General features: G+C 39.8%; 1 protein-coding gene across 2 annotated transcripts in view; it reads left to right on the top strand.

The window, feature by feature from the left end:
- Window positions 1-27,419, top strand: part of dos (daughter of sevenless) — a 317,510-nt gene that overhangs the window by 259,664 nt on the left and 30,427 nt on the right. For both annotated transcript variants that reach the window (XM_067142689.2, XM_067142690.2), the window contains one exon: window positions 12,990-13,118. In XM_067142689.2, the coding sequence (XP_066998790.1) occupies window positions 12,990-13,118 (129 nt within the window). The remainder of the gene's footprint in view (window positions 1-12,989; window positions 13,119-27,419) is intronic.

Genomic DNA, 27,419 nt, shown 5'->3' on the forward strand with positions numbered 1-27,419 from the left:
GAAAACCATCTTCAGGGCTGCCGACAGGGGGGTTTGAACCTCCTATCTCCCGAATGCATGCTCACAGCTGAGATAGATAGATAGATAGATAGATAGATAACAAGACTGCAAGCATCATGCTTGAAGAAGAAATAATGAGTATTTCGACAACTCGAAGAAAGGTGTCTGGAAGATTATAAGAAGGTTCTCCAATCTACAAAAAACCTGAAACAGTCTGGGTTGAAAAACGTCAAGGGGTGACCAAGCAACGTTGCATAGGTAAAACGTATAGGAGGGCTCCATGGTAGCAGGTCAATATCCTCGACATACAGACTGGAAACCTGCGAGTCCTTGCGTTCCATGGTTGCCATCAGATTGTGAGACATATTTCGGACAACCAACTGTGGAATATGTTATGTCTTTTCAAGTTATACCTACTTCGCCGGTGGAGTTCGCTAAGCTGTACGGGGCATGGCAGCTTCAAGTTTGCATTCGGGAGGTAATGGGTTCGACCTCTACCGTTGACAACCCTCGAAATAATTCTCATGGTTTCCCGTTTTCACATCAGGCAAATGCCGGACCACAATCGCTGTCTTTCCAATCCTACCCACTTCCTATCTCAGCGTTGCCGAAATCCTATTTTTAGTGATAAATTACATATATGTACGTACGGGTTAGCAGAAAGTTAAAATTAATTGCCATGTTGGATGGATGTTGGAATTACTTTTCGTGATGAGTAATGCACGGGCCGTAGTAACGAGCTAGTCATCTGCCAAGCCAAAGTGTTGGGCCTTCACCCATCACTCTTGTCTTTGCCTGTCACCCGACATTCGTCACAGCTTAACAAACAGAGTTTTATGACCCAGCTAGTAAAATTACTTTCACCTTATTGAATTCATTAAACAGTTTATTACATGCGTCAACCAGGGATTGCTAGAATTTCTATGATGAACAGGTTCAGCGAGTAGATACGTATACAAAGCATAGCAGAGCGAACCACATGGCCATGTCTAAGTGTAAAACTTTTACTCTATTCCAAATGTATTTATTCAATAAATGCAATCACAAGATAACGAAATAAAGGGCGAAGGCTAGTATTTTATATATTTAAATGCTTGGTGTATTTAAATATAATAATAATAATAATAATAATAACAATAATAATAATAATAATAATAATAATAATAATAATAATAATAATAATAATAATAATAATAATAAACAACGTAAACCACTTCCTCCGTTGTGTGTGAAACTGCAACACAAAAATAAATGTTATCACCTCTGCATTATACAGTACTTACAGTTATTATTACTGCTATTACGTCCGTCTCTGCAGCGTAAGAGGTTAGCGCTACTAGCTGCCGTCCTCAGGGGTTCGGGTTCGATTCCCGGTACTGCCAGAGATTTAAGAATAGCAGGAGGGCTGGTATGTGGTTAAAATGGTACATGGCGGCTCACCTCCATTTGGGGTGTGTCTGAAAAAGACTGCGTCACCTTGAGATGAGGACATGAGTTTAATTTTATTATTATTATTATTATATTATTATTATTATTATTACGGAGTTTTGTGGATTTGCAGAGGAGAAAGAAGGTGCTGGTTGAAATAGGTCTCAACTACTGAAGCATGAAAGATGAATTAAAATTTTAACAAGGTTATATTTTCAAAACTTAACAATAGTAGTATAGAATTTTGACAGCAAATAACAAGAAGTTACATCAGGTACACAATTTACTGGGCTACGGCCCGAATTCATTAACTCTCGAGCTTTCAGCTCACAATCACAGATCTACAGGGCAGAAAACCCCTAAGTACAAGGAGCACTTGCTCCTAATTACAATGTTAAAGAAAAGAGCAGAACCGCTCTCAATATTACAAGCCTATCAAAGGCTACAACAACCTTCACTTCAGACTGCCCTCAAGGCACACCAAAAAACAGGGGTATTTAATACCCAACCTACAGGGCCTTTACATGAGAAAAACAAAATGTCGGGTTAATTAAATGGCCCAGAAAACCAAATTGACTGGAGGCGTAGCTTGCACTCCTACATGAAATTGCCAAAAACCTAGGTGGCACTCGGCCAGTTATACAGGGGCTAATCCCATACTAGGGAGGTGACACGTATGAGAAAATTTTACCACATAAAAAAGAGAAGAACAGTTATGAAAACGTAGTTACCTCCTTTTTACAAAATGAAGGGGAGTTCGAGAGGGAGAAGCACTCTCTATCCCCGCTTTACAGATTTGTACTTTATAGATAGACAGAAAAGAATTTACATTTTAAAAGGTCGGTTACATATTAAAGGTTTCGAACCTTCCCCCGCGGGTTAAAACTGCTGAGCTAGCAAGAAAAGATGATGTTAACAGGCCATTACCTTGTAGATGAACCGCTGCTTGGAGAAAGAGGCGCTTCCCGCCCCCTGCTATATATGTTCACAAACAAAGATGTTACTGAAGTGGCCCCGACCCCAGAAAATCAGCAGTTTATATACCCTCGTGGAACATTCAAGACCTTTCATGAATAATAACACCCGCCCACAAGCATTTATTGGTCAGCCAAAGATTAGATGTCAAAACTGAAGAAGAAAACTAGGATTGATGGAAAATTAATTTAGAAAATACATGATTGGTTACATTCAAAACGGGCGGAAAGAACTGATTTATATTGCCAACCCCCAAACCACAGAACAAAATTTAGTAAAAATAAAACTTAGGAATACACCTTTTTTTCAAGAAGGTTCATTCCATAGCACCAGAGTGCACAGGTATAGTTTTTATGTAGTGGCATCTAGAAGAGAATGTCCACACTTCTTGCTACAGAGCAAACAAAAACACCTCGAAACTCACATAGAGCCATCTACGGAGAAACAGTAGAATTAATAAAGTTTTTCAAAGTTCGGGCTTTCTCCTGTAGAGTAGATTAAATTGGCGCAATATTTGAACTAGCGGCATGGAAGTGTACCGCCCGGTACAATTATTATTATTATTATTATTATTATTATTATTATTATTATTATTATTATTATTATTATTATTATTATTATTATTATTATTATTACATCCATTTGGGAAGGCTCGGCTTTTGCCGGTAACATGATGCACTGACTCGGACCAAGCAAGGAGTCACTCTCTTGATTTTAAACTATACAGATATCTACAAATATTTACAACAGAAATAATTACAACATACAAATGTGCACAAATGATGTCCCTAAACACTTTCTTCATCTACCCTTTTTTGGGAATGTATCCTTCAGTATCACCGGAACTGCGACCTGAATCTTCATGCTGTTTGGTGTAAGATAACTCAGAGGAGAAGTCGTTGCTAGAAACTTTCTCACAAGGTGGCAGGTGCTCAGCAGGGTGACTTTCGGCAGCAGTTCAACGTACGTGTGGTGATGCAGGTTTAATGCGGCCAGAGAACTTTGCAAGCTTTTCGGAATAACACCAGTACATATTATTATTATTATTATTATTATTATTGCAGTTATAATAAACAGCAAAGTATATTCTCTTTAGTGCGTGAAACGGAAACACGCAACTTTTATTTACACAATCTCAACCTCTTATCACTGTAGTCTTGCAACTGGCGTGGCTAGAGGACTGACCTACGAGCTAGGCGCACGAGAAGCTATGGGCAGAGACTCGTGGCGAGGACGAAAGCCACCATTGGCTGTGTTTAACAACGTTGACCTAACTACACTGAGCAGTTGGTCCAGTGTTCTTGGTCAACAACACTGTGTACTTAATTTTTAATGAAATCTAGTCCCCTGTGGGTGAGGATGATACATCCTCGGTAACACCTGTTGTTTTTCGTAAGGAACTACTAAAATGTTTTTCTCTTAACCCGGGAGTGTGGGTTGGTGACCATGAAACCCTAGCTAAATTTGGCATTATTTTCACTTGTGCCAGATTCCTAGCTTTTAACTTCCTGTTCAACCTTCTTTTGTCAACCCTTATTCTCTTCCCACTCCGACTGTATGCTAGCGAGGCCTAGCGAGTCTTTCATTTTTACGCCCATCGATATCCTGCTTTTTTTTTTTGCCGAGACCTTCATTCTTTGTAAGATTAGACCTCTTCCACATGTTATTTCTGATTGTGTAAGGAGAGGATGGCTGCCCAGTTGTACTTTTCCTTAAAACAGTACTCACCACCGGTACCACCACCTCCACCAGTGAAATATAGTGAGAATCAAAAGTATTCGGACACTTCAGCATTTTCAACATAAAAGGTAAATACTTCCGCTCCTATGACTATGAAGTGAACGACATGTCAGGTGTAGTACTAGTGAGTTTACTTCTGAAAACAAGCGGGATTTGTTTACCAGTCCCTTTGATGTCTCTTATATTAAACACCAATTGGAGAAAGTGGCTTGTTCCTCTCTTCAAAAGTATTCGGACACGTAATGAAAGAGAGAAACAAATGAGTGTTGTGCCGTCACTTCCGTGTTTCAGAACCATATCGAGCCGTAGTAGTAGTAGTAGTAGTAGTAGTAGTAGTAGTAGTAGTAGTAGTAGTAGTAGTTTTTTTTTGTTATGGCAGGGGAAAATCTTTTAAAGACACCACTCTGTGTGGGAGTTGGATTTCCACCAACTAAAAACCCCTGCCCTCTTCACTCAGCCCATTCTGGAACTGCTTGTCGGCATGACATCAGAATGGAGTGATGTATGTTACTAAGTTCTTCCTTTCTCTTCTTTCTCCTTCATCCCCATAATGCTTGTCGCCATTGCCTTTACTGTGTTCCACGCAAACGGGCTCTCTAACATAATCTGAACCAGATTCCCTGGCGTGAGTTGTCGGCCAAGTTGTTGGCAGGCTTTTCTTCGTTCTTCTTCCCATTGAACACAGTAGAAAAAGGTGTGTTCTACTGTATCCCTTTCAGAACAGTACCAACAACCATCTCCCTGCGTCTTTCCCATCTTCATGGCGTATACGCCGAATCTTCCATGTCCTGTCAGGATCTGCGACAGATAGTAATCTACCTGCCGATGTCTACATTTAAGCCAGTCTCCTATGTTGGGTATTAGCTTTTTTGTCCATTGGCCAACATCGGTTGTGCCATCCCATCGGTCTTGCCAGTCTAGTAAGAGTTGGTTCCTCGAGGCTTTTTTTTCCTCAGCAGATATAGTTGCACCCCTGTCATGCCAAAGTTTTCTCTCTACAACGAGGAGGTCAATGGGAATACTGGCAGCTACAACTTGTAAAGCTGCTGTCGAAACAGTTCGATATGCACAGGTAACTCTGAGCAGCATTTTCCTCTGTACTCTTTCCATAGCCCTTCGGTGAATCTTCCTCCTGAGTGCATTGTGCCAGATAGGTGCAGCATAAAGTAAAATGGAATATACTGCAGAGCACATAATCTGTCTCTTAACTGTTCTTGGTCCCCCGATGTTAGGCATAAGTCTGGCTAATGCCGATGCCTTCTTCTCTGCCTTTTGGGTTACTGCCTTCACATGTGCACCAAATGTGCAATTCCTGTCAATAAGAACCCCAAGGTATCGTACAGACTTTCCTGGGATAATTACTGTATCATTTAATAAGAAACGGACATTTTTCCAATTCCTGGAACCTTTCAAAATTACAGCCTCAGTCTTATGTGGAGCCAATCTCAACTTATTATTTACCATCCAAAGGTTAACTCGTCTCAGTGATTCATTTACTCGGAAGGTCAGTTCTTCTACATTCTCTGCTATTACCACTATTGCAAGGTCATCTGCATAACCAATAGATGTTGTCCCTTTTGTCAGCTGCAGGCGTAAGACACCATCATATAGAATGTTCCACAAGGTGGGTCCTAGGACAGATCCCTGTGGAACGCCAGCACTCATTTCAAGATCTTCTAAATCATAAAATCGTATTCTTCGTCCTTTGAAGTACTTAACGATTATTTGTTGTAGATACTGAGAAATGTTCATCCTACGAAGTTCTCTCAAAATAATGCTCCAAGAAGCAGTGTTAAAAGCATTTTTGACATCTAGCGTTATCAAGGCAGCCCATTTCTCACTGCTTTCTGCCTGTATTTGAATCACCCTCTCAATAGCTTGGGTTGTGGTTCTACCCTTTCTAAATCCAAACTGGTTCGAAGAAAGTCCTCCCTGTTGTTCAAGTTCTTTCTCCAGTCTAGTTTTAATCAATCCTTCGTAAAGTTTGCTCAAGGTGTTTAATAAGCACAGTGGCCTGTATGCTGATGGATCTAATGATAGTTTCCCTGCCTTCAATAACAGCACTAGCTTGGCTGCTTTCCACTCATCGGGGAATTCACGCTTTTTTAATACATCATTGAAGACTGATAAGATCCAACCAGGTGCCACCTCAACTGCATACTTGATGGCTTCTGGTGGGATTCCATCTACACCTGGTGCCTTACCAGTCTTCATATTGCGTGCTACCTCCTGTAACTCAACCACAGTGAACGGTTCTGCAACACAAAAATCTGATTCCGTTTCAAGTCTGTCATTAGTACAAGGGAACAACTCCATTGCTATGGCTTTCCTTCTATCAGCTGGGAGCTGAACTGGTACCCTGTTGATTATTCGACCGGTCACTATCTTATATCCCGCTCCCCAGATATCACTGTCTAGATCTTCGCATAGCTTTTGCCAGAGATTTCTCTTAGAATCCTTTATTAGCTTCATTAGTTGCCTCTTTGATGCCTTATAGTCAGCTTCTAATGGTATTAAGTTGGCCTGGCTGATTTTTTTCCTAGATCTTGTAAGAATTCGTCTCTTGCGATTGCAGTCTTTCCTTTGCATGTCTATTTCATTGTTCCACCAGTAAGGGACTCGTGTTTTATATTTTGTTGATCCCCTCAATCGGCTGGTCCTACAAGCATCTTTAAGAGCAGCAGTTACATCTTTTAGAGTATGTTGCACTGTATCTACAGTTTGTGACATCCACTCGATTGCAATTTTAAAGGTTTCCCAATTATAGTTCCACACCGTTTTCGTGATATCATTAAGCTTCTTCGATCCCTTAACTTGAAAGTAAATAAAACGATGGTCGCTGAGAGATTCATCTTCCATAACTTCCCAGTCAACAATGAATGATGCTATACCCTGCGTTGAGCAGGTGACGTCTATGAAAGACTCTGAGTTCCCTCTGGAAAAAGTAGTAGTAGTAGTAGTAGTAGTAGTAGTAGTAGTAGTAGTAGTAGTAGTAGTAGTAGTAGTAGTAGTAGTAGTAGTAGTAGTAGTAGTAGTAGTAGTAGTAGTAGTAGTAGTAGTAGTAGTAGTAGTAGTAGTAGTAGTAGTAGTAGTAGTAGTAGTAGTAGTAGTAGTAGTAGTAGTAGTAGTAGTAGTAGTAGTAGTAGTAGTAGTAGTAGTAGTAGTAGTAGTAGTAGTAGTAGTAGTAGTAGTAGTAGTAGTAGTAGTAGTAGTAGTAGTAGTAGTAGTAGTAGTAGTAGTAGTAGTAGTAGTAGTAGTAGTAGTAGTAGTAGTAGTAGTAGTAGTAGTAGTAGTAGTAGTAGTAGTAGTAGTAGTAGTAGTAGTAGTAGTAGTAGTAGTAGTAGTAGTAGTAGTAGTAGTAGTAGTAGTAGTAGTAGTAGTAGTAGTAGTAGTAGTAGTAGTAGTAGTAGTAGTAGTAGTAGTAGTAGTAGTAGTAGTACAAAGGTAAAGAGACGGCACAGGATGAAAGAACATTGTTTATAAGGTTACATAATCAATTTAAATCGTTGAATGCGGTAAGCTGGATTGTTAATAGATCTCGTTCAGCTGTTTACGATGTAATAGACAAATTTGGCGGGAACAAATCTGTCCAAAACAGACCAAGAACGGAACGACTCCAAATCCTCATACCATACGATAAGCGTGTTATTCATCGATCTATTAAGGAAGACCCTTGTCTCAATGCTCTAAGATTGCAGCTGAACTATAGAACACATGTGTCACAGTTTCTGCGAGTACAGTGCGGCGTGTTGATAATCCTGAAGGGTACTATGGTCGAGTCGGTCGGAAGAAGTTCTGGGTGAATAAAGCGAACAGGAAAAAGCGACTGGAATTTGCTTTGAAATATCAGGATGACTAAGAAATGTTGAAAAGAGGTGATATGTACTGGTGAGAGAGTAAATTCAACGTGTTTGGTCAGATGGAAAGCCAAAGGCATGGAGGAAAGCGGACGATGAACTGGAGCCTCAGAACATTTTTCCAACTGTTAAACATGGAGATAGCACTGTATGTGAGTGGGGCTGCTTAAGTGCACTCGGTGTGGGGAAGCTGAACATTAATGCAAATTTAAGGACCACAGAATGTACCTGAACATCCTTAAACGAAAACTACCAGCCAGCGTAGAAAAAATGAGGATGACTGGCACTGGATCTATGCAAGACAATTACCCCAAGCATACCGCTCATAATCCCAAACACCTATACACTCCACCCCAAAGAACTGGTCATTCTCTCTACAGATCTGGTTGACCAACGTAGTTTTTTTCTATATAAGACAAACTGCAGTAGATTATAGGTCTGTATTCTCCAGTCGAGTATATATGATTTCTCAAACAGTCGTTAAACACACATACTGTCTGAATGATTAGAGGCGAGCGTACTCATTCATGGCAACTCTTTATAAAACACTAGCAGTTTCCATGGCTCCGCTCACATTAATTTTTTGTTGTTGTTTAACGTCACACTAACACATCGGGGGTTTTTCGGATCGACGTAAGGATGGGAAAGGGCTAGTACGGCGGGGTACTGCGAGAATTATAAAGGAAACGTATATGCACTTTCTGTAGGAAATATATTCTAACTCTACTTGTTGGGGCCCATTTTAAATTGGACTAACAGTTCAGGCAGTGTATTCACATTATTATAGATTTCGGACGCATAATTTTTCCCATTTTTACTTTTTCTTTAAACTGTCTACTTCCCAGATAAGCTGCCATCATTACATATGGCCTATAATAATCACAGAGATAGGCTTTCTAATGGTGAAAGAATTGCTAACATTGGTTTTGTGGTTCCTGAGTTCCATTAAATCCAGCTTTTTTTCCATTTTCTCGGAAGACAGGATGTTTACACATTCAAGCCACCCTTTACTCGTTATTTCCACCAGCAGGCTATTAACAAAAGGGATTGCACTTACTCAGCACTTCCTACCCTTGTCCTTCCCAACCTACCAACCTACCAAACACCACTATATACGTATACATTTCTCCTATCAATTATTTACAATCCTAAATATTATATACTAGTTGTACCCGGCGTTGCCCGGATTGTTTCTGAATGTTTACCTTCAAGATTTGTATACCAATTAGTTACGTGTGAACTGATTTTTTATAGAATTCATTTTTGAGATATTGATTGATATTTTACGATCTCTTATGTAAGTTTGGAGTTATTTTCATGTGTCTGATTTCAAGTCTTACATAATTTAATTTTCGAGTAGAACTCTGCCCTTGTGGAAGCTCGAATCGTCTGGGAAGTATTTGATTCTTTTAAACAAATACGTAAGCAAGTTAATTAGCATATGCAATTTTTCTCTAATTGTCTTTAGATTGGCTCTATGGCGTTGTGTGTTCACCAGCACACCGTTGTCTACATATGGTAACTTTCAGCGTTATCAGATCAGTAGCCTACAGATTGCATGTTGCGACGTAAAGATGGGTGCGCCACTCTCTGTTTGCATCAAGGAAGAACAGCATTCCGTAATCCGTTTTTCATGGTCTGAGGGTGTACCAGAAGCGGAAATTCATATAAGACTTTCAGCACAATACGGGGACAATGTTTTGCCACAGCGAAGTGTTTACCAGTGGATTGAACAGTTCAAAAAGGGGTCTCACGAGGATGAAGGATGAGGAAAGTTCCGGGCGTCCATCAGCAGCCATAACTGATGCCAATATTGAAAAAGTGCGTGATATGATCCTGAATAACAGACCAAAGACTATTGATGACGTGGCAAACCATATGCACATTAGCCAGTCAAAAAGAAATTCAAGAGTCAAATCTTCGGTGTTTTGGAACTCTCGAGGGCCAATCCTGGAACATTACCAGGGAAAGGGGAAAACAGTAAACGGTGAACGTTAGATTGATATTGTGGTAAACAAGCTGAAACCTGCAGAGGTCGATTGTCGGAAGGAGTTCTTTTGTTGCGTAACATACTGCCGCCCACACCGCTCAAACTCTTCAGATGCTGCGTCTCGAGCTGTTGAGCATCCTGCATACAGTCCTGATCTCGCCCTGGCGGATTACTATCTGTTTGGTCCAATTAAAAATAATCTAAGCGGCCGTCTATTCAGCTCCGATCAACAGGTGAAGGAAGCAGTGCATACGTCGCTTGCTGCGCAACCAAAAACCTTTTTTGCAGAGGGTATCAGAAAGCTTGTGAAACGGTGAACCACGTGCATTGAAAAGCAGGGTGATTATTTTGAAAAATGATATCAATAAAAAGTATGTACTCTTGTAGTAATAAATTCTAAAAATTGATTGCAGTTACTTACTGACTTGCCCTCGTAATAACTACACGTATTTACCCGTCGTTCTATAGATATGATGTACACGATTTCAACTGTCATTGAGAATGTCCCCAATCAGCCTTGCGACCCCAAAAGCAGTGGATTCAACACTAATTCATGTAATTTTAGACTATTTACTTTTAAGCTGGACTATTTACTTTTAAGCCCATCACAGCTCCAGATAGTCATATGTGTACCAAGTTTGGTTGAGAGGTATGCTAGAATATACACACATAGGTACTCGATCATTTTGGATATTCTCTTTTCTTCACCCCTGCCGATTGGGACTAAACTTTGACTTAAACGGCTTCCAGAATGTCACAATTCATCTCAGCTACCCTGAAAAGTATGGATTCGACACAAATATCGGTCTTTTTCGATAATGTTTACATTTCACCGTTACCGTAGGGGGCTCATACCCCCACAAATTTTTTCCAGATAGTTTGGTTGAGAGCTATGCTGAAAAGACCCCCACACACACACACACATTATCTCGGTCATTTTGGACATTTTCTTTTTCACCTTTTTTCGCCTCCTATACGAAAAAAGGTTGAACTTGGACTTCAAAAAATCCGGAGTGTCGCTATTCATCGCAGCGACCCTTTATACTAAGGGTTCGACACTATTTTCGGTTATTTTATACCTCACCCTCTCCCACCACCTTCGGGGCGCTAGGGTTGTCTCACCTCCACGCAGATTGTCTCCTGATAGTAAGTCATAAGTGTACTAAGTTCGGTTGAAGTCATAAGTGTACTAAGTTTGGTTGAAATAGCTCCAGTAGTCCCGAAAACTGTGGGTTGATACTATTTTCGGTTATTTTCATATCTCACTCCGCCCTCCCCTTGTCTCCCACGACAAGGGGGGGGGTGCTGAACTTTGAATTTTTAAAAATCCGGAGTGTCACTATTCATATCAGCGACCCCTAAAATTATGGATTCGACACTGTTTTCGATTATTTTTATAGTACAACCCCAGCATTTGCCTGGTGTGAAAATGGGGTTCGAACCCACTATCTCCACCTGCGCGTCCCTACACGACCAACTCGCTCGGTTTGCAAATTTTAAATGGATAGCCTGGAAAAAGCTTTTGACAATGTTCGGTGGAAAAGACTGTTAAAAATTCTGAAGGATATTCATTTGGACTGGAAAGACAGAAAAGCAATACTAAACCTCTACATCAATCAAAGAATAAACATCGAAAGTAATGAAAAAGTATGCAAGGTGAGGATCAGGAAAGGAGTAAGACAGGGGTGTTCCTTATCGCCATTTCTATTTCATTTGTACATTGAAGAGGCCATGAAAATGTTTAAATCAAAGACACCTGGCATTAAAATAAATGGAACAGCTGTACACTGTATTAGATTTGCCAACGGTATTGCACTTCTGGCTGACAATGAGAAAACATGCAGATCATGCCCAACAAATTAACATCCATCTTAAAAGATTTCCAACTTAACATTAATGTAAGTAAAGTTATGGTTGTAAGCAAATCTAAAATGAAGCCAGAGGCACATCTCAGAATTGGAAATATTTTAATAAAACAGGTTCACAAGTTCTGCTACTTAGGACCAGTTATTACCGATGACAACAGATGCACTGTGGAAATAAAAAGAAGAATTTTCCTGTGTAAGAAAGCCTTTGTGGAGAAGAAGCAGCTCTTAGTTAATAAATCCTTAGATAATGAACAAAAGAAATTGTTTATCAAAACATTCATTTGGAGTGTGCTGCTATATGGCTGTGAAGGATGGACTCTCTTGAAAGAGGACGTGAAACGACTAGAGGCAGTGGAAATGTGGCTATGGAGGAAGATGACCAGAACTAGCTGGATTGAGAAGAAAACTAATGAAGCAGTGCTTAGAGAAATAAACACCCAGAGACATTTAATAACAACGATAAAAAGGAGAAAAGCGTCAGTTTTTGGTCACATTCTCCGGCATAATGACTTCATAAATAACTTGTTCGAAGGCAAGGTGATGGGAAAGAAAGGCAGAGGGAAACCACGGAAGAAGATCATTGAAGAGGTAGTTGAGATGTGGGATGCCAAGGTTATGGAGAGATGAAAAGGATCGCAGAGGGAAGAGATCAATGGTTGCAGCGACAAGGCAAAGCCTTTAGATAATGATGAGCCTACATAAATAGAAATTGGTGATCAAGACAATAATGTAACTTCCATTATGAAGTAATCGGTAGCTATTTGATTAATTCTTTTTTTGTTGATTACACTATTAAGCGTTAATATTATTGGTGATATTTTACCATTATTCTCTTTCACTTCGCCCAAGCCCACTTTGTGCCAGATTGGTTTACGAATGATTGACTAAATAAATAAAGAAATTAAATAAATAAATAAATAAATAAATAAATAAATAAATAAATATGTGTTTAGGGATTGGTAGGTGATATAACTTTCGAATTGGTATTGGCACACATTCGTTTGTCTTTTGTTGTGTATTGTTTTCTGTTTCTTACCGTCTAAATCCTGTGCTTTTTTTCTTCATCAATATTATGTGATGGACAAAACAAAACACATGTGTATTCATTAATGGATGTGTTCGTTTTTGCAGAGGTGGAGACGGAGGTGGTTTGTTTTGCGGCATTCTGGCGAACTGCCTGAACAATATTTCCTGGAGTACTACACAGACCGCAACTGTCGTAAACTAAAGGGCAAGATAGATCTGGACCAATGTGAACAGGTAATATAATATTCTTTACTACTAAAGAAACGTGCTTCAGCTATAGGTCTAACACATATTGATGGTCTTGATAACCAAAAGAAAAAGAATGAATGAATGATCTTCTCTCCCAGTCGCGGATGATCAGCCACTGGGGAAAGAGTATTTATTTGTTGTAGTCATTACTAAATTAGACAGACTTGGACTTTCGAGGCATTTCTTAGACTCTAAATACAGTAAGTTATGGAGTTTAGTTTACCTCCTCATGTGTATCCTTACTACTACTACTACTGTTGATCTCTTCCATTATGTGATTAATAACTAACAGGAGTGTGACGTTCAAGTTATTTTTCAATTAATCAAGGGTATATAAATAGCAAGTGTACTGTTACTCAGGGAACGCACATTCCCTTTTGATTCATTAGTAATTTTTCGGCCTAATTCAATAATTTTTGTTTTATTTTGTACTGCGTTTCCAAATTCATTCGTTGAATAATTCTTTTTTTTCCACTAATTTGTTCAGAGAGGATGATTAGCTAGTTACACTTCCTCTTGAAACGAAAATCACCACCATCACCTGGAGTGTGGAGCGTAAGGTGCTGTAGAATGTCTGAATAATGCCGAGTGCTACGTACTGTTTATTATCAGAGAGTTCAGTAATATTTACGGTACAGCCTCAAAGTAGTCCCCTAGATCGTCCACAACACGTTGCGAACGATGCGGGAGACGTCGGATACCAATCGCTTCACCATGTGTGAATTTGGCAGTCTTTTGTTTCACTACGTTGGCAATGTCCTCTCGTGTCCCAAACCGTCTCCCACTCTGGGGACGAGGTCAAAATTACACGGAGACAGGTCTGGTGAGTGTGGCGGGTGTTCCAGTACTTCCCATCCCCCAGTGCTGAAGGTGCCTCCGCACAGCCTCTCTTGCATGCAGTCTGGCGTTGTCATGGAGAAGGATGACATTGTTGAGTAGTGTCTATCTTCTGGGGAATTATCATACACATCAGTCCGAACACTAACAAGTCTTCCAGGCCGTTGCACGTCGCTACTTGTTTCACATCCTTGCTGAAAGTACGAAAGGGCATCATTCTCCACAGCTTCCTCTCGCTCTCTCTGACATTCTTTGGCATTGCGACCCCGGGGAATGACCAGTTTCCTGGTACGCACGCTGTTCTTTCCTTGTCACATTCATTCTGTACGAAGAGTGTCGGCCTCCGGATCCCAAGATAGCGGGTTCAAACCCGGCAGAGGTAGTCGGATTTTTGAAGGGCGGAAAAATATCCATTCGACACTCCATGTCGTACGATGTCGGCATGTAAAAGATCTCTGGTGACACATTTGGTGTTTACCCGACAAAATTCATTAAAATCTCAGCCATAGACGCCCAAGAGAGATCCGGTTTACTCGGTCTGCCATCTAGCGGACCTAGAGTAAAACGGAACGTCGAAATTGACGAGCAGACAGCCAGATGGCGTCAAATCGAAATGTCTGCACACGGTAGCTGAGGCTATACGATTGTTATTATTATTATTATTATTATTATTATTATTATTATTATTATTATTATTATTATTATTATTATTATTGTACGAAGCATGACTCACTACTGCCGTACCATCGCCCTGTGCATGGTACCTGACCGACGCACCGCCATCTCGTGCTGTGCCCATGTACTATGAGTGTCATTCTTTTCAGGACATATGACCATTGTATGGCAATATCATGAAAATGTGAGGAAAAAATTAGTGACCATGACTTACGCCCCAATTCTATTATTATTATTATTATTATTATTATTATTATTATTATTATTATTATTATTATTATTATCAATATTATTATATAGTATGTAAAATGCATTCGTCTTGTTCTTCTTCCTCCTGCCTTTTTTCCCAGTTACCGAGGGTCGGCCTTTATGTGTTTAGTCCAGTTTTATGACCAGATGCCTTTCCTTACTCCAACGCTATCCGGAGGGATGAACTGTGTTTGCTCTTGCGTGTTTGTTTGGTGGTTTCGCATTGTATGTAAATGAAGATGTATATTAAGACGAACACGTACGCCGAGCCTCCGAGCTAGAGGAATCAACCCGACAGAGTTAAAATTTGTTGCGGTGGGAGCCATTATTTTTCACTGTCGACTCAGTTAAAATAACCTTTAAAGTATCATTCTGTCGATTTATAACACTGTAATATACCATACTTGTAAAATACACACTTAGAACACTGTAGCATACCAAAAAAAAAAAAAAAGCACTGGCGGGAAAGGGTAACATTACATCATTAGATCTGCAGCCAGTTGAATTCAACTTTTCGGCATTGTTAAAATGGTCGGTCGTGATTCACTTCTGAAGAAGTAGAACAAATTCTTAGTGGAAGGTAAATTTTCGCAGCAGTTTGTCTCATTCACTTGGTTTAAATCCAAACCCAAACGAATATCATGTGATTTATGCTAGGCCGTGAGAGCGTTAGTCTAAACATTGAGGTTCTTAAATGAGGCTACTATAACAGTTACACTATTGCGCTCAAACACAAAATAAAATAAACTTTCTATAAACAATTTTAAAACATTTAAGTCTGTACGTAAGTTACAATAAAATACAACACACACACACTTTCTCTCTCTCTCTCTCTCTCTCTCTCTCTCTCTCTCTCTCTCTCTCTCAAAACACTGTTAGTTAACTTTGCACAGCAGAAAGAGCTATATGTAGTCGTCGCTCTGTGATGCAAGTCCCTTTCCATAAACATACTGTTATAATACATGTACCGCGTAACACAATCTAGCTGATAGGTTGTGCGAAATGATCTGTAGTGGTGAAACCTAAATGAATGCTGTAAAACACCAATTTAGTGATATGACGTGGAAATTAAATGTCGAGGTGAAATGGGCAGGCATTAGTAGTGCGCCTCGAGTGCGTTGTCGTTGTGGACGAATCAGTCAGGTATTTGAGAAAGAAAGAAAGAAAGAAAGAAAGAAAGAAAGAAATATGCCAACAAAAAGCTTGTTCATTCACTCGTGTAGTGGAAGTGAGCAAAATTCTCTTTACTAATCTACACTCGCAACTGTTGTTACTTTGTTATTTTTTAGCGTATGGATTTTTTTTTTTTACAATTTACTTAACGTCGCACGGACACAGATAAGTCTTATGGCGACGGTGGGATAGGAAAGGCCTAGGAGTGGGAAGTAATCGGCCGTTGCCTTAATTAAGGTACAGCGCCAGTATTTTCCTGGAGTGAAAATGGGAAAACCGCGGAAAACCATCTTCAGGGCTTCCGGCAGTGGGGTTCGAACCTACTATCTCCCGGATGCAAGCTTACAGCTGCACGCCCTAACCACACATCCAACTCGCCCGGTCGTATGGATTTTAGTGCCGAGGTTGTCTGAGGACATGTTCCGTAGTTTTGTATGTACTTTTCCTAGTACACGTGAGAGTGCTGTCTGTGGGTGTAGGTATAATTGTACGGGTTGGAAATGGGAAGGATGTCCTTGAGAAAGATACCACCCGGGATTTGCCTGGATTTGAAATGGGAAGCCACGGAAAATCACTTCGAGGGATGCTCGACAGGGGGATTCGAACACATCTGTCTCCCGAATGCAGAGCTAGCAGACATAACGCATTGAGCTAAACTGTTCAGGTACTCATGTGTGGATGGTACATGGCAGAAGTCGCAACATCTGCATCACAAGCGCTTTCCTGGGAGAAGAAAACCAACCTTGAACAACGCTTGTCTGCAAGTAGGGCACTTGAAAGGCTACTTCCTGTTAAATATGCTTTATAAAAAAAGGTCTAGTCATCATGAAGATTGAAAGGATTATTTTAGACATTCCTCATATGTGATTCGTTGCGCGGAAAAGAGACCCAAAGTCAGTTACGCAAATTTTAGAACAGAGCTGGAAAAGTGTCTGTGGTTTAAAAATTGCATTTCTATGGTTTTACTTCTTGCGTCTTCTTTACAAACTGGGTTACTCAGCAGTTTGAGTCATCGCCACTCGATGTCTTGAAAACTTTGTACCGTTAGTAATAAAATTAGCGAAAGCTGCAAATGCGAATTTCAATAATTAATATCTTCTGAAGTATTGCACCTAGGTCTTTTTTTTTATTTTTAGTTGCTTAATATCTTATGCGAATTTTAGGATCACAAAAATTCCTACTTTTGGTCATATATATATAGTACACAGACCAACGTTAGCTGGTCATGTGTTTATGCGAGTATCAGATAACAATACATTTCATTCGCACCATTTATAATTGCATCAGAAGTTCCACAATCTGACTTCAACGCTTCGCGAATATTTTATGAATGGTTATAACATCAAAGTGGGCAATGGCGCAGCCTTTTTATTTTAATCAATATTATTATTTTCAGATGAAGCACAATTTCACAACAATGATGCTACTTAACGATGAAGTTGCGTGCTTTTGCCTCCTTAGCTAGGACGAAACCTAGCCAAGAGGAGGTGGTTCGCCATCTATGTTATACCTGTTCATAGGCTTCTTGTTACAGCGTGTTACCCAGCCGCGATCGTTTTGATATTCAATACCTTTTTTTATCACTGAATTGACAAGTTTGCTAACGATTCCGTCTGTAATAATCATGTATATGAACAGGGACTGCTATTTTTAGGTCGTCTATAAACTATGGGTTGCATAAAACTACGGTTTAAGTGGATGGTGGATCAGTGTGTTTTGTTGCAATTAAATGATGGTCGTTTGGAGTGATTGTTTTAATATTTATTCGATCGCTTTATCTTCGTTACTTGCCAACAGGGTGTTCCGACCTGCTGTTCATTCGTTGAACAGTTCTTTTCTGCTCCAAAAGAAATATTACGTTAAATCCATCTCCAAAAATGTCTTAACAAATTAACAATGCATTTGTTGTTATGAAACGTGAGCTATTAATAAATTTAATATTGACCATTTGCCACGAACCTACTACGCTGGCGTAGCAAGGAGAGAGGTGATACTCTCACGTGGCGCGTCCCAGGTGGCGGATAGGAGGGTCCTAACCGGCTTGCCGGCGGACTTGAGCGAAATAAAATAGCTCTCGCGGACCAAACACACATCCCCCTGTGGGTGGGGGACGCAGGCGAAGAATACACCCACGGTATCCCCTGCCTGTCGTAAGAGGCGACCAAGGGATGATCGAATTAGAACCATGAGACTACTTGTAATTAGTTCCACCACGCGGAGAACACCACGAGTCGCTTTTACTTGGCGCGTAGAACCACCATGTTAGTTACACAACAGGTTTGTGATTAGTAGCGACAGTGTGTGAATCAGGGTGAGTTTTACAGTACCTGTGATTAGTACCACTTTATGAGCGACACCATGGGTCTGCCTATGATAGTATCCACTATGTGAGGAACACTACGGGATAGTACGAGTCTCTGTGATTAGTACACCTATGTGAGGAGCACCATAGGTTTGCGTTGCCTGTAAATGGCGCTGCAATGTGAGAAACACCATAGGTCTGTGTTACATGTGCGCAATACATTACCTGTGAGTAGTACCATAATGTGTGGAATACCGCGAGTCTACGCTACTTTTGATTAGCACCGCAACATGTCAAATACCATGATTCTACTTTCCTAGTGATAAGTACCATTATGAGGGGCCGATGATCTGGATTTTGGACCCCTTTAGACTACAAGCATCGTCGATTCAGGATTGTGCTTTAGAAGCAGTTCCTTAGTCAGCAATACTATTGTTCAACGCTAGTTTCTGGGAATGTGGGGCATTACGGGCTGGATCCACTGATGGTTTTAAATTCATATCCATTCATTCATTCTTCGTCGTCATGTTTTGAATGCTGTTCAGTGGATGATTTTTGGACTTTTAAATTGTCGTTCCATTTGGTCTCATTTCGTACCATTAGGGGCCGATGATATAGATGTTAGGCCCTTTAAACAACAAGCATCATCATGATCATCATCATTATTAACCATTTGTGGTTGTGTCAAAGGCCAGGTACTGTGTCACCCTCGTTTATTCCTTATGTACGGACAAGATATAATACGAGTTCTGTGAAGTTCAGTTCGATGTAGCAGGCAGTTTTGTCTTTTCACTTGTCTGACTCAGGATGATTCTGAACGAACAATGTACTATTGTTGTTGAATCTCACAGAAAGAGGCAGATTATAGAACACGTTGCTATCTATTCTAATGAGTTGCTGTGACGATTTGAAAATGGTTCAGTATAATCTACTAACGCTGGAAACGTTTGTACTCTTACTTCAGTCTTTTACTTGATACTGACGTATCATGATTATGATTTACTCATGTGTCTTTTATAGTCTCTTCCACTGTATATTGCGTCAGCGTATACGATAAACTTCCTAATGGTTGGTTGTTGAGGTTTTGTCGAATTTTGTAAGACTCTCGCAGTAAAACCGCATACGGAAAATGACATGTTGTTATCATGATACGTATAATATTCCTGCGGTAACTAATTGTACGAGAATTGGGTCTGGATACTGAGAAGTGTAATAGGCTCGACCCGTAGCAGTGTTAATTATCCACTGTCCTTTTACCTAGTGATAGTGTTATCAAGAGGCCCGATTCTCTGATTCTCTGATTATTCGCAGGATTACCTGTTTTTGTAGACGTGTTAATGAATAGGATGATAATAATAATAATAATAATAATAATAATAATAATAATAATAATAATAATAATAATAATCGTATGACCTCAGCTACCGTGTGCAGACATTTCAATTTGACGCCACCTGGCTGTCTGCTCATCAATTTCGACGTTCCGTTTTACTCTAGGCCCCCACTAGATGGCACACCGAGTAAACCGAAACTCTCTTGGACGTCTATGGCTGAGATTTAATGAATTTTGTCGGGTAAACACCAAATGTGTCACCAGAGATCTTTTACATGCCGACATCGTACGACATGGAGTGTCGAATGGATATTTTTCCGCCCTTCAAAAATCCGACTACCTCTGCCGGGTTTGAACCCGCTATCTTGGGATCCGGAGGCCGACACTCTACCGCTGATCTACAAAGATAGTGAAATATGTCGTAAATAATAATAATGTACTCGTAGTAGTTTGTAAGGTTTGACTGCCGAAATATTAAATTGACGCCATCCCCAATAGGTCACACCATCAAAGTTTACTTGCAGTCATAGTCAGCTCTTGTGGTAGTGAAACAAAGAACTCAATAGACGGACTAATAATAATAATAATAATAATAATAATAATAATAATAATAATAATAATAATAATAATAATAATAATAATAATAATAATAATAATAAATGAGGTTGAAGACGGTACATACACCGAGTCCCCGTGCCAGGGGAATTAACCAGTTATGGTGAAAATTCCCGACCCTGCCGGGAATCGAACTCGGGACCCCTGAGACCAAAGGCCAGCACGCTAACAAAACCATGGAGCCGGACGATAGACGGACTAAAATACCTAGATAATTTTGTCGGATTAATGTCCAGGGTGTTCATACCGGGATCTTTTACTAGCCGTCATGAATGACATAGCGTGTTACGGTTTTTCCTGTCTTCAAATCCTGTCGGCGGGAATTGAACTCCTAATCTTCGTACAAATATTAATCGACTAGCTGATGTACCCGCGCTTCGCTACGGGATTCTCAGAAAGACTGACTTTGTGGTTTTCCGAACTGAAATTCCATAGGTTATTACAAAAACGTAAGTATGAATGTAGGGATTAAAAGCAATGCTATCATATAAAATACTCGATCAAATGGAAAGCCGCACGTTTTATCACTTTTAACGAACAGTGCTGCGGTTAGATTGCGGTGCCAATCTAATAGTCCAAAGTTCCAGAGCTGGGATGACCAGACCACAGATTGCCATGAACACTCATCTGCCATTATTCCGCTAAATATACACACTGTTCATTCCAATCAGTGCCTCAGAGTAGGGATTGAATAGCCCGAATGCTATGATGATCCAGTGTGTTACGTACCAGTAGTATCAGAAAATTTATAAACCAGGGGAATGGCATGCTAAAGAAGAAAGTTACCTAACTCCCCAGCTACTTCCCATCAATATTCAGGCAGGCTGTTACACTGTGTACGACTGGGCGAGTTGACCGTGTGGTTAGCGGTACGCAGCTGTGAGCTTGCATCCGAGAGATAGTGGATTCGAACCCCATTGTCGGCAGCGCTGAAGATGGTATTCCGTGGTTTCCCACTTTCACACCAGTCAAATGCTGGGCCTGTACCTTAATTAAGGCCTAAGGCACTCCTAGCCCTTTCCTATCCCATCGTCGCCATAAAACCTATCTATGTCGGTGCGACGTAAATCAAATAAAAAATACTCTGTACGCAGCAGTTAATCCTATCTACCGGAGATGAGGGGCAACAGAAGACACAAAGCACATCACGACAAACAATGGTCAATGTAATGTTATTGTTGATCAATGTTATGAGCTTTCTATATTGTAGGCCTTCACATTTAGTTTTCTTTCGACTCTGTGATTTGTAAAATGCTTTATTCCGTAAACTGTAGTTTCTTATTCTCCGACTTTACATATCGATTTTCATTAAATACTGGTTACCCATTTTCTCTTAACTCGGCGCTGATATGGACTTAGTAACAAAAATCCAAATTGATGAATATCTTTGTGATCATAGCCAGTACGGTAACAATGTATAAGACATGAATAATAGGAAATTTAATACTATATAACCTTAGTTATGTAGCATTCATCGATCACAGCTCTAATTAGAAATATTTGAGAATTCAATTTTAGGCTTTCCCCTAAACTACCATTTCACTCAGCGCGAGTAAAATGATTTATAGCCTAGATTGTAGAGGCTCATCCCCCGACTTCACATACCGATTTTCATTAGACCACTAACAACATAAATAGTTGAGAATTCAATTTTAGGCCTTCCCCTAAACTACCATTTCACTCAGGTGAGTAAAATGATTTATAGCCTAGATTGTAGAGGCTCATCCCCCGACTTCACATACCGATTTTCAATAAATTCTCTTCAACCGTTTTCTCGTGATGCGTGTACATACAGACAGACAGACATACAGAAATTACGGAAAAGTAAAAAGTGCATTTTCTTGTTTCTATGGACATGACCGATACAGAAATATCATTATTTTCAGATTCTGAGCAATGTACAGACACAACTCTTATTATATATATATATATATATATTGAACCCTTTGGTCCATATTGAGGGATACCTACCTTTCTTACCTATCAGCAAAGTTCATGAGATCTGTATCTTGGGTCGTATCGGGTTCTTCGTCACTTGCTGAGGTAAAGGTAGGGTTCAGTAATTCTAATCTATCTACTGGAATGAAAGGTCTGTTTAAAAGATTCCTATTTATTCAGGAAAATTCTGAAGCAATCTGATATGTCAACGGTATCATAGAAGTCAATTGTGTCCACTGGACACCACAATCATTTTTACATAAACGTCAGAACACTGGTGTGAGACTTTAACGTAACTGCCTGACGGGCATTCATTACTAGAAACCATTGTCTCAATTATTAATCATTTAAGAAAGGAAAGTCTGGAAATCCTTAAATTCGGCTTCCATGTGAGACCACATGCACCATCATAGTGATTCGTTATGGTCCAGCCCTCGTAACACGAACTCTGGACTCTGGGTATAATTAAGGCCGTCCAATCGGTGTGTGCCACACAGTGGTTCTACGGCATGGACCCTTAATTGAATCGATGTGACCTGCGTCTATGTCATGGACCGACATCTAATCTTCTAAGTTACTATAAAGTCATTGTGGATGATGACCGCAAGGAAATGATGCTACAATGGCATATGGCCCTAATCCAAGTCGCTGAGGTTGATGACCCCCTGACCATCCAAGTTTCTAGGCTGAAGGCTAAACACAATTAAGTTACATCGGTTGATGACCAAAGTTTCCACTTTACTATCCCCAGCACATTCACTGCTCAATCAATCAAAGTTCATTAATTACAACAATAGCAATGCTCACAAACTTTGTGGCAGTAAAATCCATTTCCTTCGGATATGTCCCCTTAATCGTTACTTTATATTTAAATATTCCCCCAGAAAAACAAACTAAAATTTCCAGAATGCATCTCCAAGTTATTCGCTTGATTAAAGTTATTTCAAATGCGGTTTCACTGAATTTAATAATTAAATAAATTTAAATGATTTAGCGAAATGTTAAAGAACAGTAAATTTTATCTCCGCGGACTCGGGTTTCTTCACAAATTTCTAAGCAGCTATGACGTGAATTCAATCTCGTGATATTTATCTGGCTGGAAAAGAATTGTTACATAATTCATGTCCAGTTATATATCTTGTCTCCTGATCTCACACTTTTAAAATCTAATCTAGTCCTAACCGTTATTAACACTTGGATATCCTAAGAATCTACGTACAAACCAAACAACTCGCCATATAATTACGATGTCATATCTCGTCATACCATTTATGAATTTTGCACACCCCTCACAGACAAACCAATCATCACGACCATCGCTCTATATTTTGGACAACCCTGAATTTGGTTACTCTGTTCCTTATACTCAAAGTTCGTGATTTCAAATGTTCAATACGTCCCCAATTAAACAAATTTTACAGTATTTCACAATACTCAGATCATTACCGGCTATGAATTTCAACTAAATCCAGCATTTTAACGTTTTCCCCGGCCGAGAATACAGTACAGTCTCAATTCCACGCCTGTCCCGTTATCACAGCTGAGGCCTCTCGTCCCCAAGTTCGCTTGGCAGTAACGTGAAACACCTGGTTTATTCCAGTCGACTGGCTTCTCAAAATGCTCTCTTTAAACTCTGCCGACAAAATTAAACAAATACGATATTCTAACCAACAAAATGCACAGATTAAGCTTCAAGATGCCCACACTAATTATACGCGTCGCCAATTAATACTGCTATGGATTTCTATGTATTTCTATGTATTTCTTTCCATTCCCAACATTATAAAATATTTCTCGGGCTATCACGTCCCGGCTTCAATGACAGGACTCTAACCTGATTCGCACATCTCATCTCAGCTCATATAAAACATTCCTCGGGCTTCTATGTCCCGGCTTCAATGACAGGTCCAACCTGATTCACAAATCTCATACCAACAAAACTAACCTCTGTTTCCCAGCTCCACAATTATCATCGACAAAGAACTGGAATAAAATCCTCACTAGAAATCTCGACGTCTAATATTGCACAATGCATTAATCATGAATAACTTCGCATAAATGATATCGTATTTAATAACTTGATTTTTACGAGAAATGACTGAAACATTCTACTAGATCTTTTTATTGTCAGTCAGACACAGTTTAAAATGGGCCTAGAAAAACGTTTCTCTCCGTGACCAAATTCATCACCCTAGGTTCTCAACCGACAGCGCGCTTCCACTCGATTGAAAATGAGTAACCATGGATTCCTAAATTATTAACGTCAAATTGCAGACAGGAAAGATTTACGTCGAATGAACATCTTAATTTGACATCACAAAATATAGGCAGTACACTCACACGGATGACGATCTACATTGGACGTGATATCACTTCGAAACCCTATTCAATAACTTTTTACAACATTATACGGCACTCGCAAGACTTCAAAATTTTATCCAAGTGGAAAATGAAACAAATGACTCTTTTAGTCGTATTCTCAACATTTACAAAACTTAGTAGGGGTGACCACTGCGTCGTATATCCCCATTCAAATACACTTTTAGGGATCATGAGACAAGATATAAGAGGTAGTAAGATGGAAAGTCACCTACCTCATGTAGTCACACCATTGTTCGTCATAGGGCTCACCTGCGACCCTGGCATTTTATTTAGCCATTTTTACATTCATGGCTTCACAGTTCATTATTAATTTTCTTAAGGTTTCCTGGAATAAAGCATTAAAAAAAAGAAAATACCCTTCACTTGTTTGCTGAGCGCACACGATGGACTATAATTATTTCCGCACACGAATTACTTAATCACATTAGAATTTATTCAGCACTTTGACCGTCCTATCTGGTACAATTATTTCACTCAAGAAAACTATCTCCTCATGGAGACAAGACCTAGCCACAATGGCTGAAATCTGCAGTTGAACTCAGTCTACTTTTGCTGTTTGATTTCGCAGAGCAGCTCAACAATTTTTTTTCGTCCGCTTTGTATCACAAATGCCGGAGAAGAAAATTTCTATAAATTTTCTGACTTAACTGAACTGTAATTTCAAGAGTTTTGAAAGTGACTACATGCTTGCTACATTTCTGGCGGTAGTGTTCATGGACATTTAAAATGTGTACGGGTTCGATTTGTGAGATGATTGACCTCCTTTGATAGGCACTATATTTTTTTGACTTGGCTTGGATCACGCCATGTACACGCGCTTTGAAATAGTTCACAAAAATGACTTGAGATTCTTCCGCCGTCGACACGTGTGGCTGACGTCACGTACCCCAGAGCGTGGGACCGAAGGTAATCACCCCCTCGTCACGTGTCAAATCCATGCTATCGAGAATCCAACTTTTAATTTCAGTGTTAATTTATGCATAATGTTCTTAGGGCACAAAGGTCATGGGTTCAATATATAGATAAACACTCGGTTACTACGCCAGGAAATGCCAAATAAAAAAAATAAAAATATTGTATGTGTGCAGTGCTCTTTAGTAGTCTATCTACAAGCATCTGTGTAGATTTTGTGTGCCTCCTTAATTGCTCCTAGTTTTGTGACCTCTCATGCGCCCATTTTTCTCATTTTGAAATCTCTGCGTATGGAGTCTTATCGTGGCCTATATATCTCTCTCTGCTTCTATTGCCCACTACACCTGAATCCACTAGTTGAGTAGATAAATGACAATGGTGATGATCATTGTTTTAAAGTGTAGGGCAAAGCTCCACCAGCCTTTTGGAGTCTCCTTCGTAATCTAACATCCCATTCCCCTCACATGCCCGCAGCCAGCATCTTTGTACAGAACAAGTTGTTACGAAAGGCACAGTTTTTTGTCATGTTATTTCGTCCCTTACTCTTTACAAGGATAGGCGTGGTTCAAATCTTGGTTAGAAGTGATATTTTCGAAATGGATCATCACGTCTGAGTGGTTCAGTGTTTAGCTAAAACTATAGGTATTGTGGTCTATAATTTTAGATTAATAGTCGCGTAAAACACAAAGCGTGCCTGCTCGCATTTGTTGGTGTAGATTCCAAGAGTTTGCAACGAAAGAAAAAAAAGCTTTTGGTAAATTAACTTTTATTTATTAACCCGTGAAACTAACCCTCGTTTGATGTTGCTACTTTTCACGAGAATGGACCTTTATCCCCGTACTTTCGCATGACAAAGACGTATTCCACTCCTCAAATTCAATTCGGAAATTAACTACATTATGTTATAGTTATTTTAATATGTGAGATCTCTTAGAGAATACTAACAAGTAATTGTTAACCGATAGTATTCTAAATCTTTAGAGATTCAGTAATTCCTCTGGAGCCTTCTCCTCATGGGAGATTGGCGACCAACGTATCAGAGTTGCCTTATAGTGGATGTTCCGCATCCAGGATCATCTTCTCCGCCCACATCCACGCCTACCTCCTGTTCTGTCTTCTAAAATCAGTTGCAACAGTCATTTCGGAAGATGTGACTGAAATAGTTCGCTTTTCTGCGTTTTGCGAGGATTAAGACTTCACATAATTTCCCAGATACGACGGAGTTTCTCCTCGTTGGTGACCGTGACGTGCTCAACCCTTGTGATCTTCTTGTGATATTCTGCGATACATCCACATTTTGAACGTCTGCAGTCGGTTCGGTGACAACCTTTCCTTCGGCATCGTAAAGGCAGCTCCTATAACACACAACACTTCACTATTGACCGACGGATTTCGAATCAGAGGTCACGGTTGCACACAAGATATGTTAATTTCACAAACACACTTCTTGCAAGGCTGATTCTAGTTTTAAACTCTACATGTAGATCCCATTTTTGTGATAGCCAGTATCCCAACGACTTGGAAGTGTGATACCCGTTCAAAAGTGTTTCCATTCAGGGTGATTTTCTGCTTGCAGATTACCGGTACTGTATCTGTTAAGTCTTCAGTCTGGAGTCTGGTTGGGTATTCAAATAACACCGCTAAATGTTATTCGGTTATAGGAAAACCGACAATGGCTCCACAACGAGGCTTGCAAGGCATGGTGAGAATTGAAGATAGTTCGCCATTGCTTTTCTCACTGGGCCAGAAAGTGCTGTTTGAGTGTGACCGGCCCTGTAAATTGCGTGTTTCATAACATCCAAACTTAATAGTCGTGTTCCGAATTTCATTACAAAAAAAAAAAAAAAAAAAAAAAAAAAAACGAACCACT

Source organism: Anabrus simplex, chromosome 3, assembly GCF_040414725.1.
Source record: "Anabrus simplex isolate iqAnaSimp1 chromosome 3, ASM4041472v1, whole genome shotgun sequence".
Lineage (NCBI taxonomy): Eukaryota > Metazoa > Arthropoda > Insecta > Orthoptera > Tettigoniidae > Anabrus > Anabrus simplex.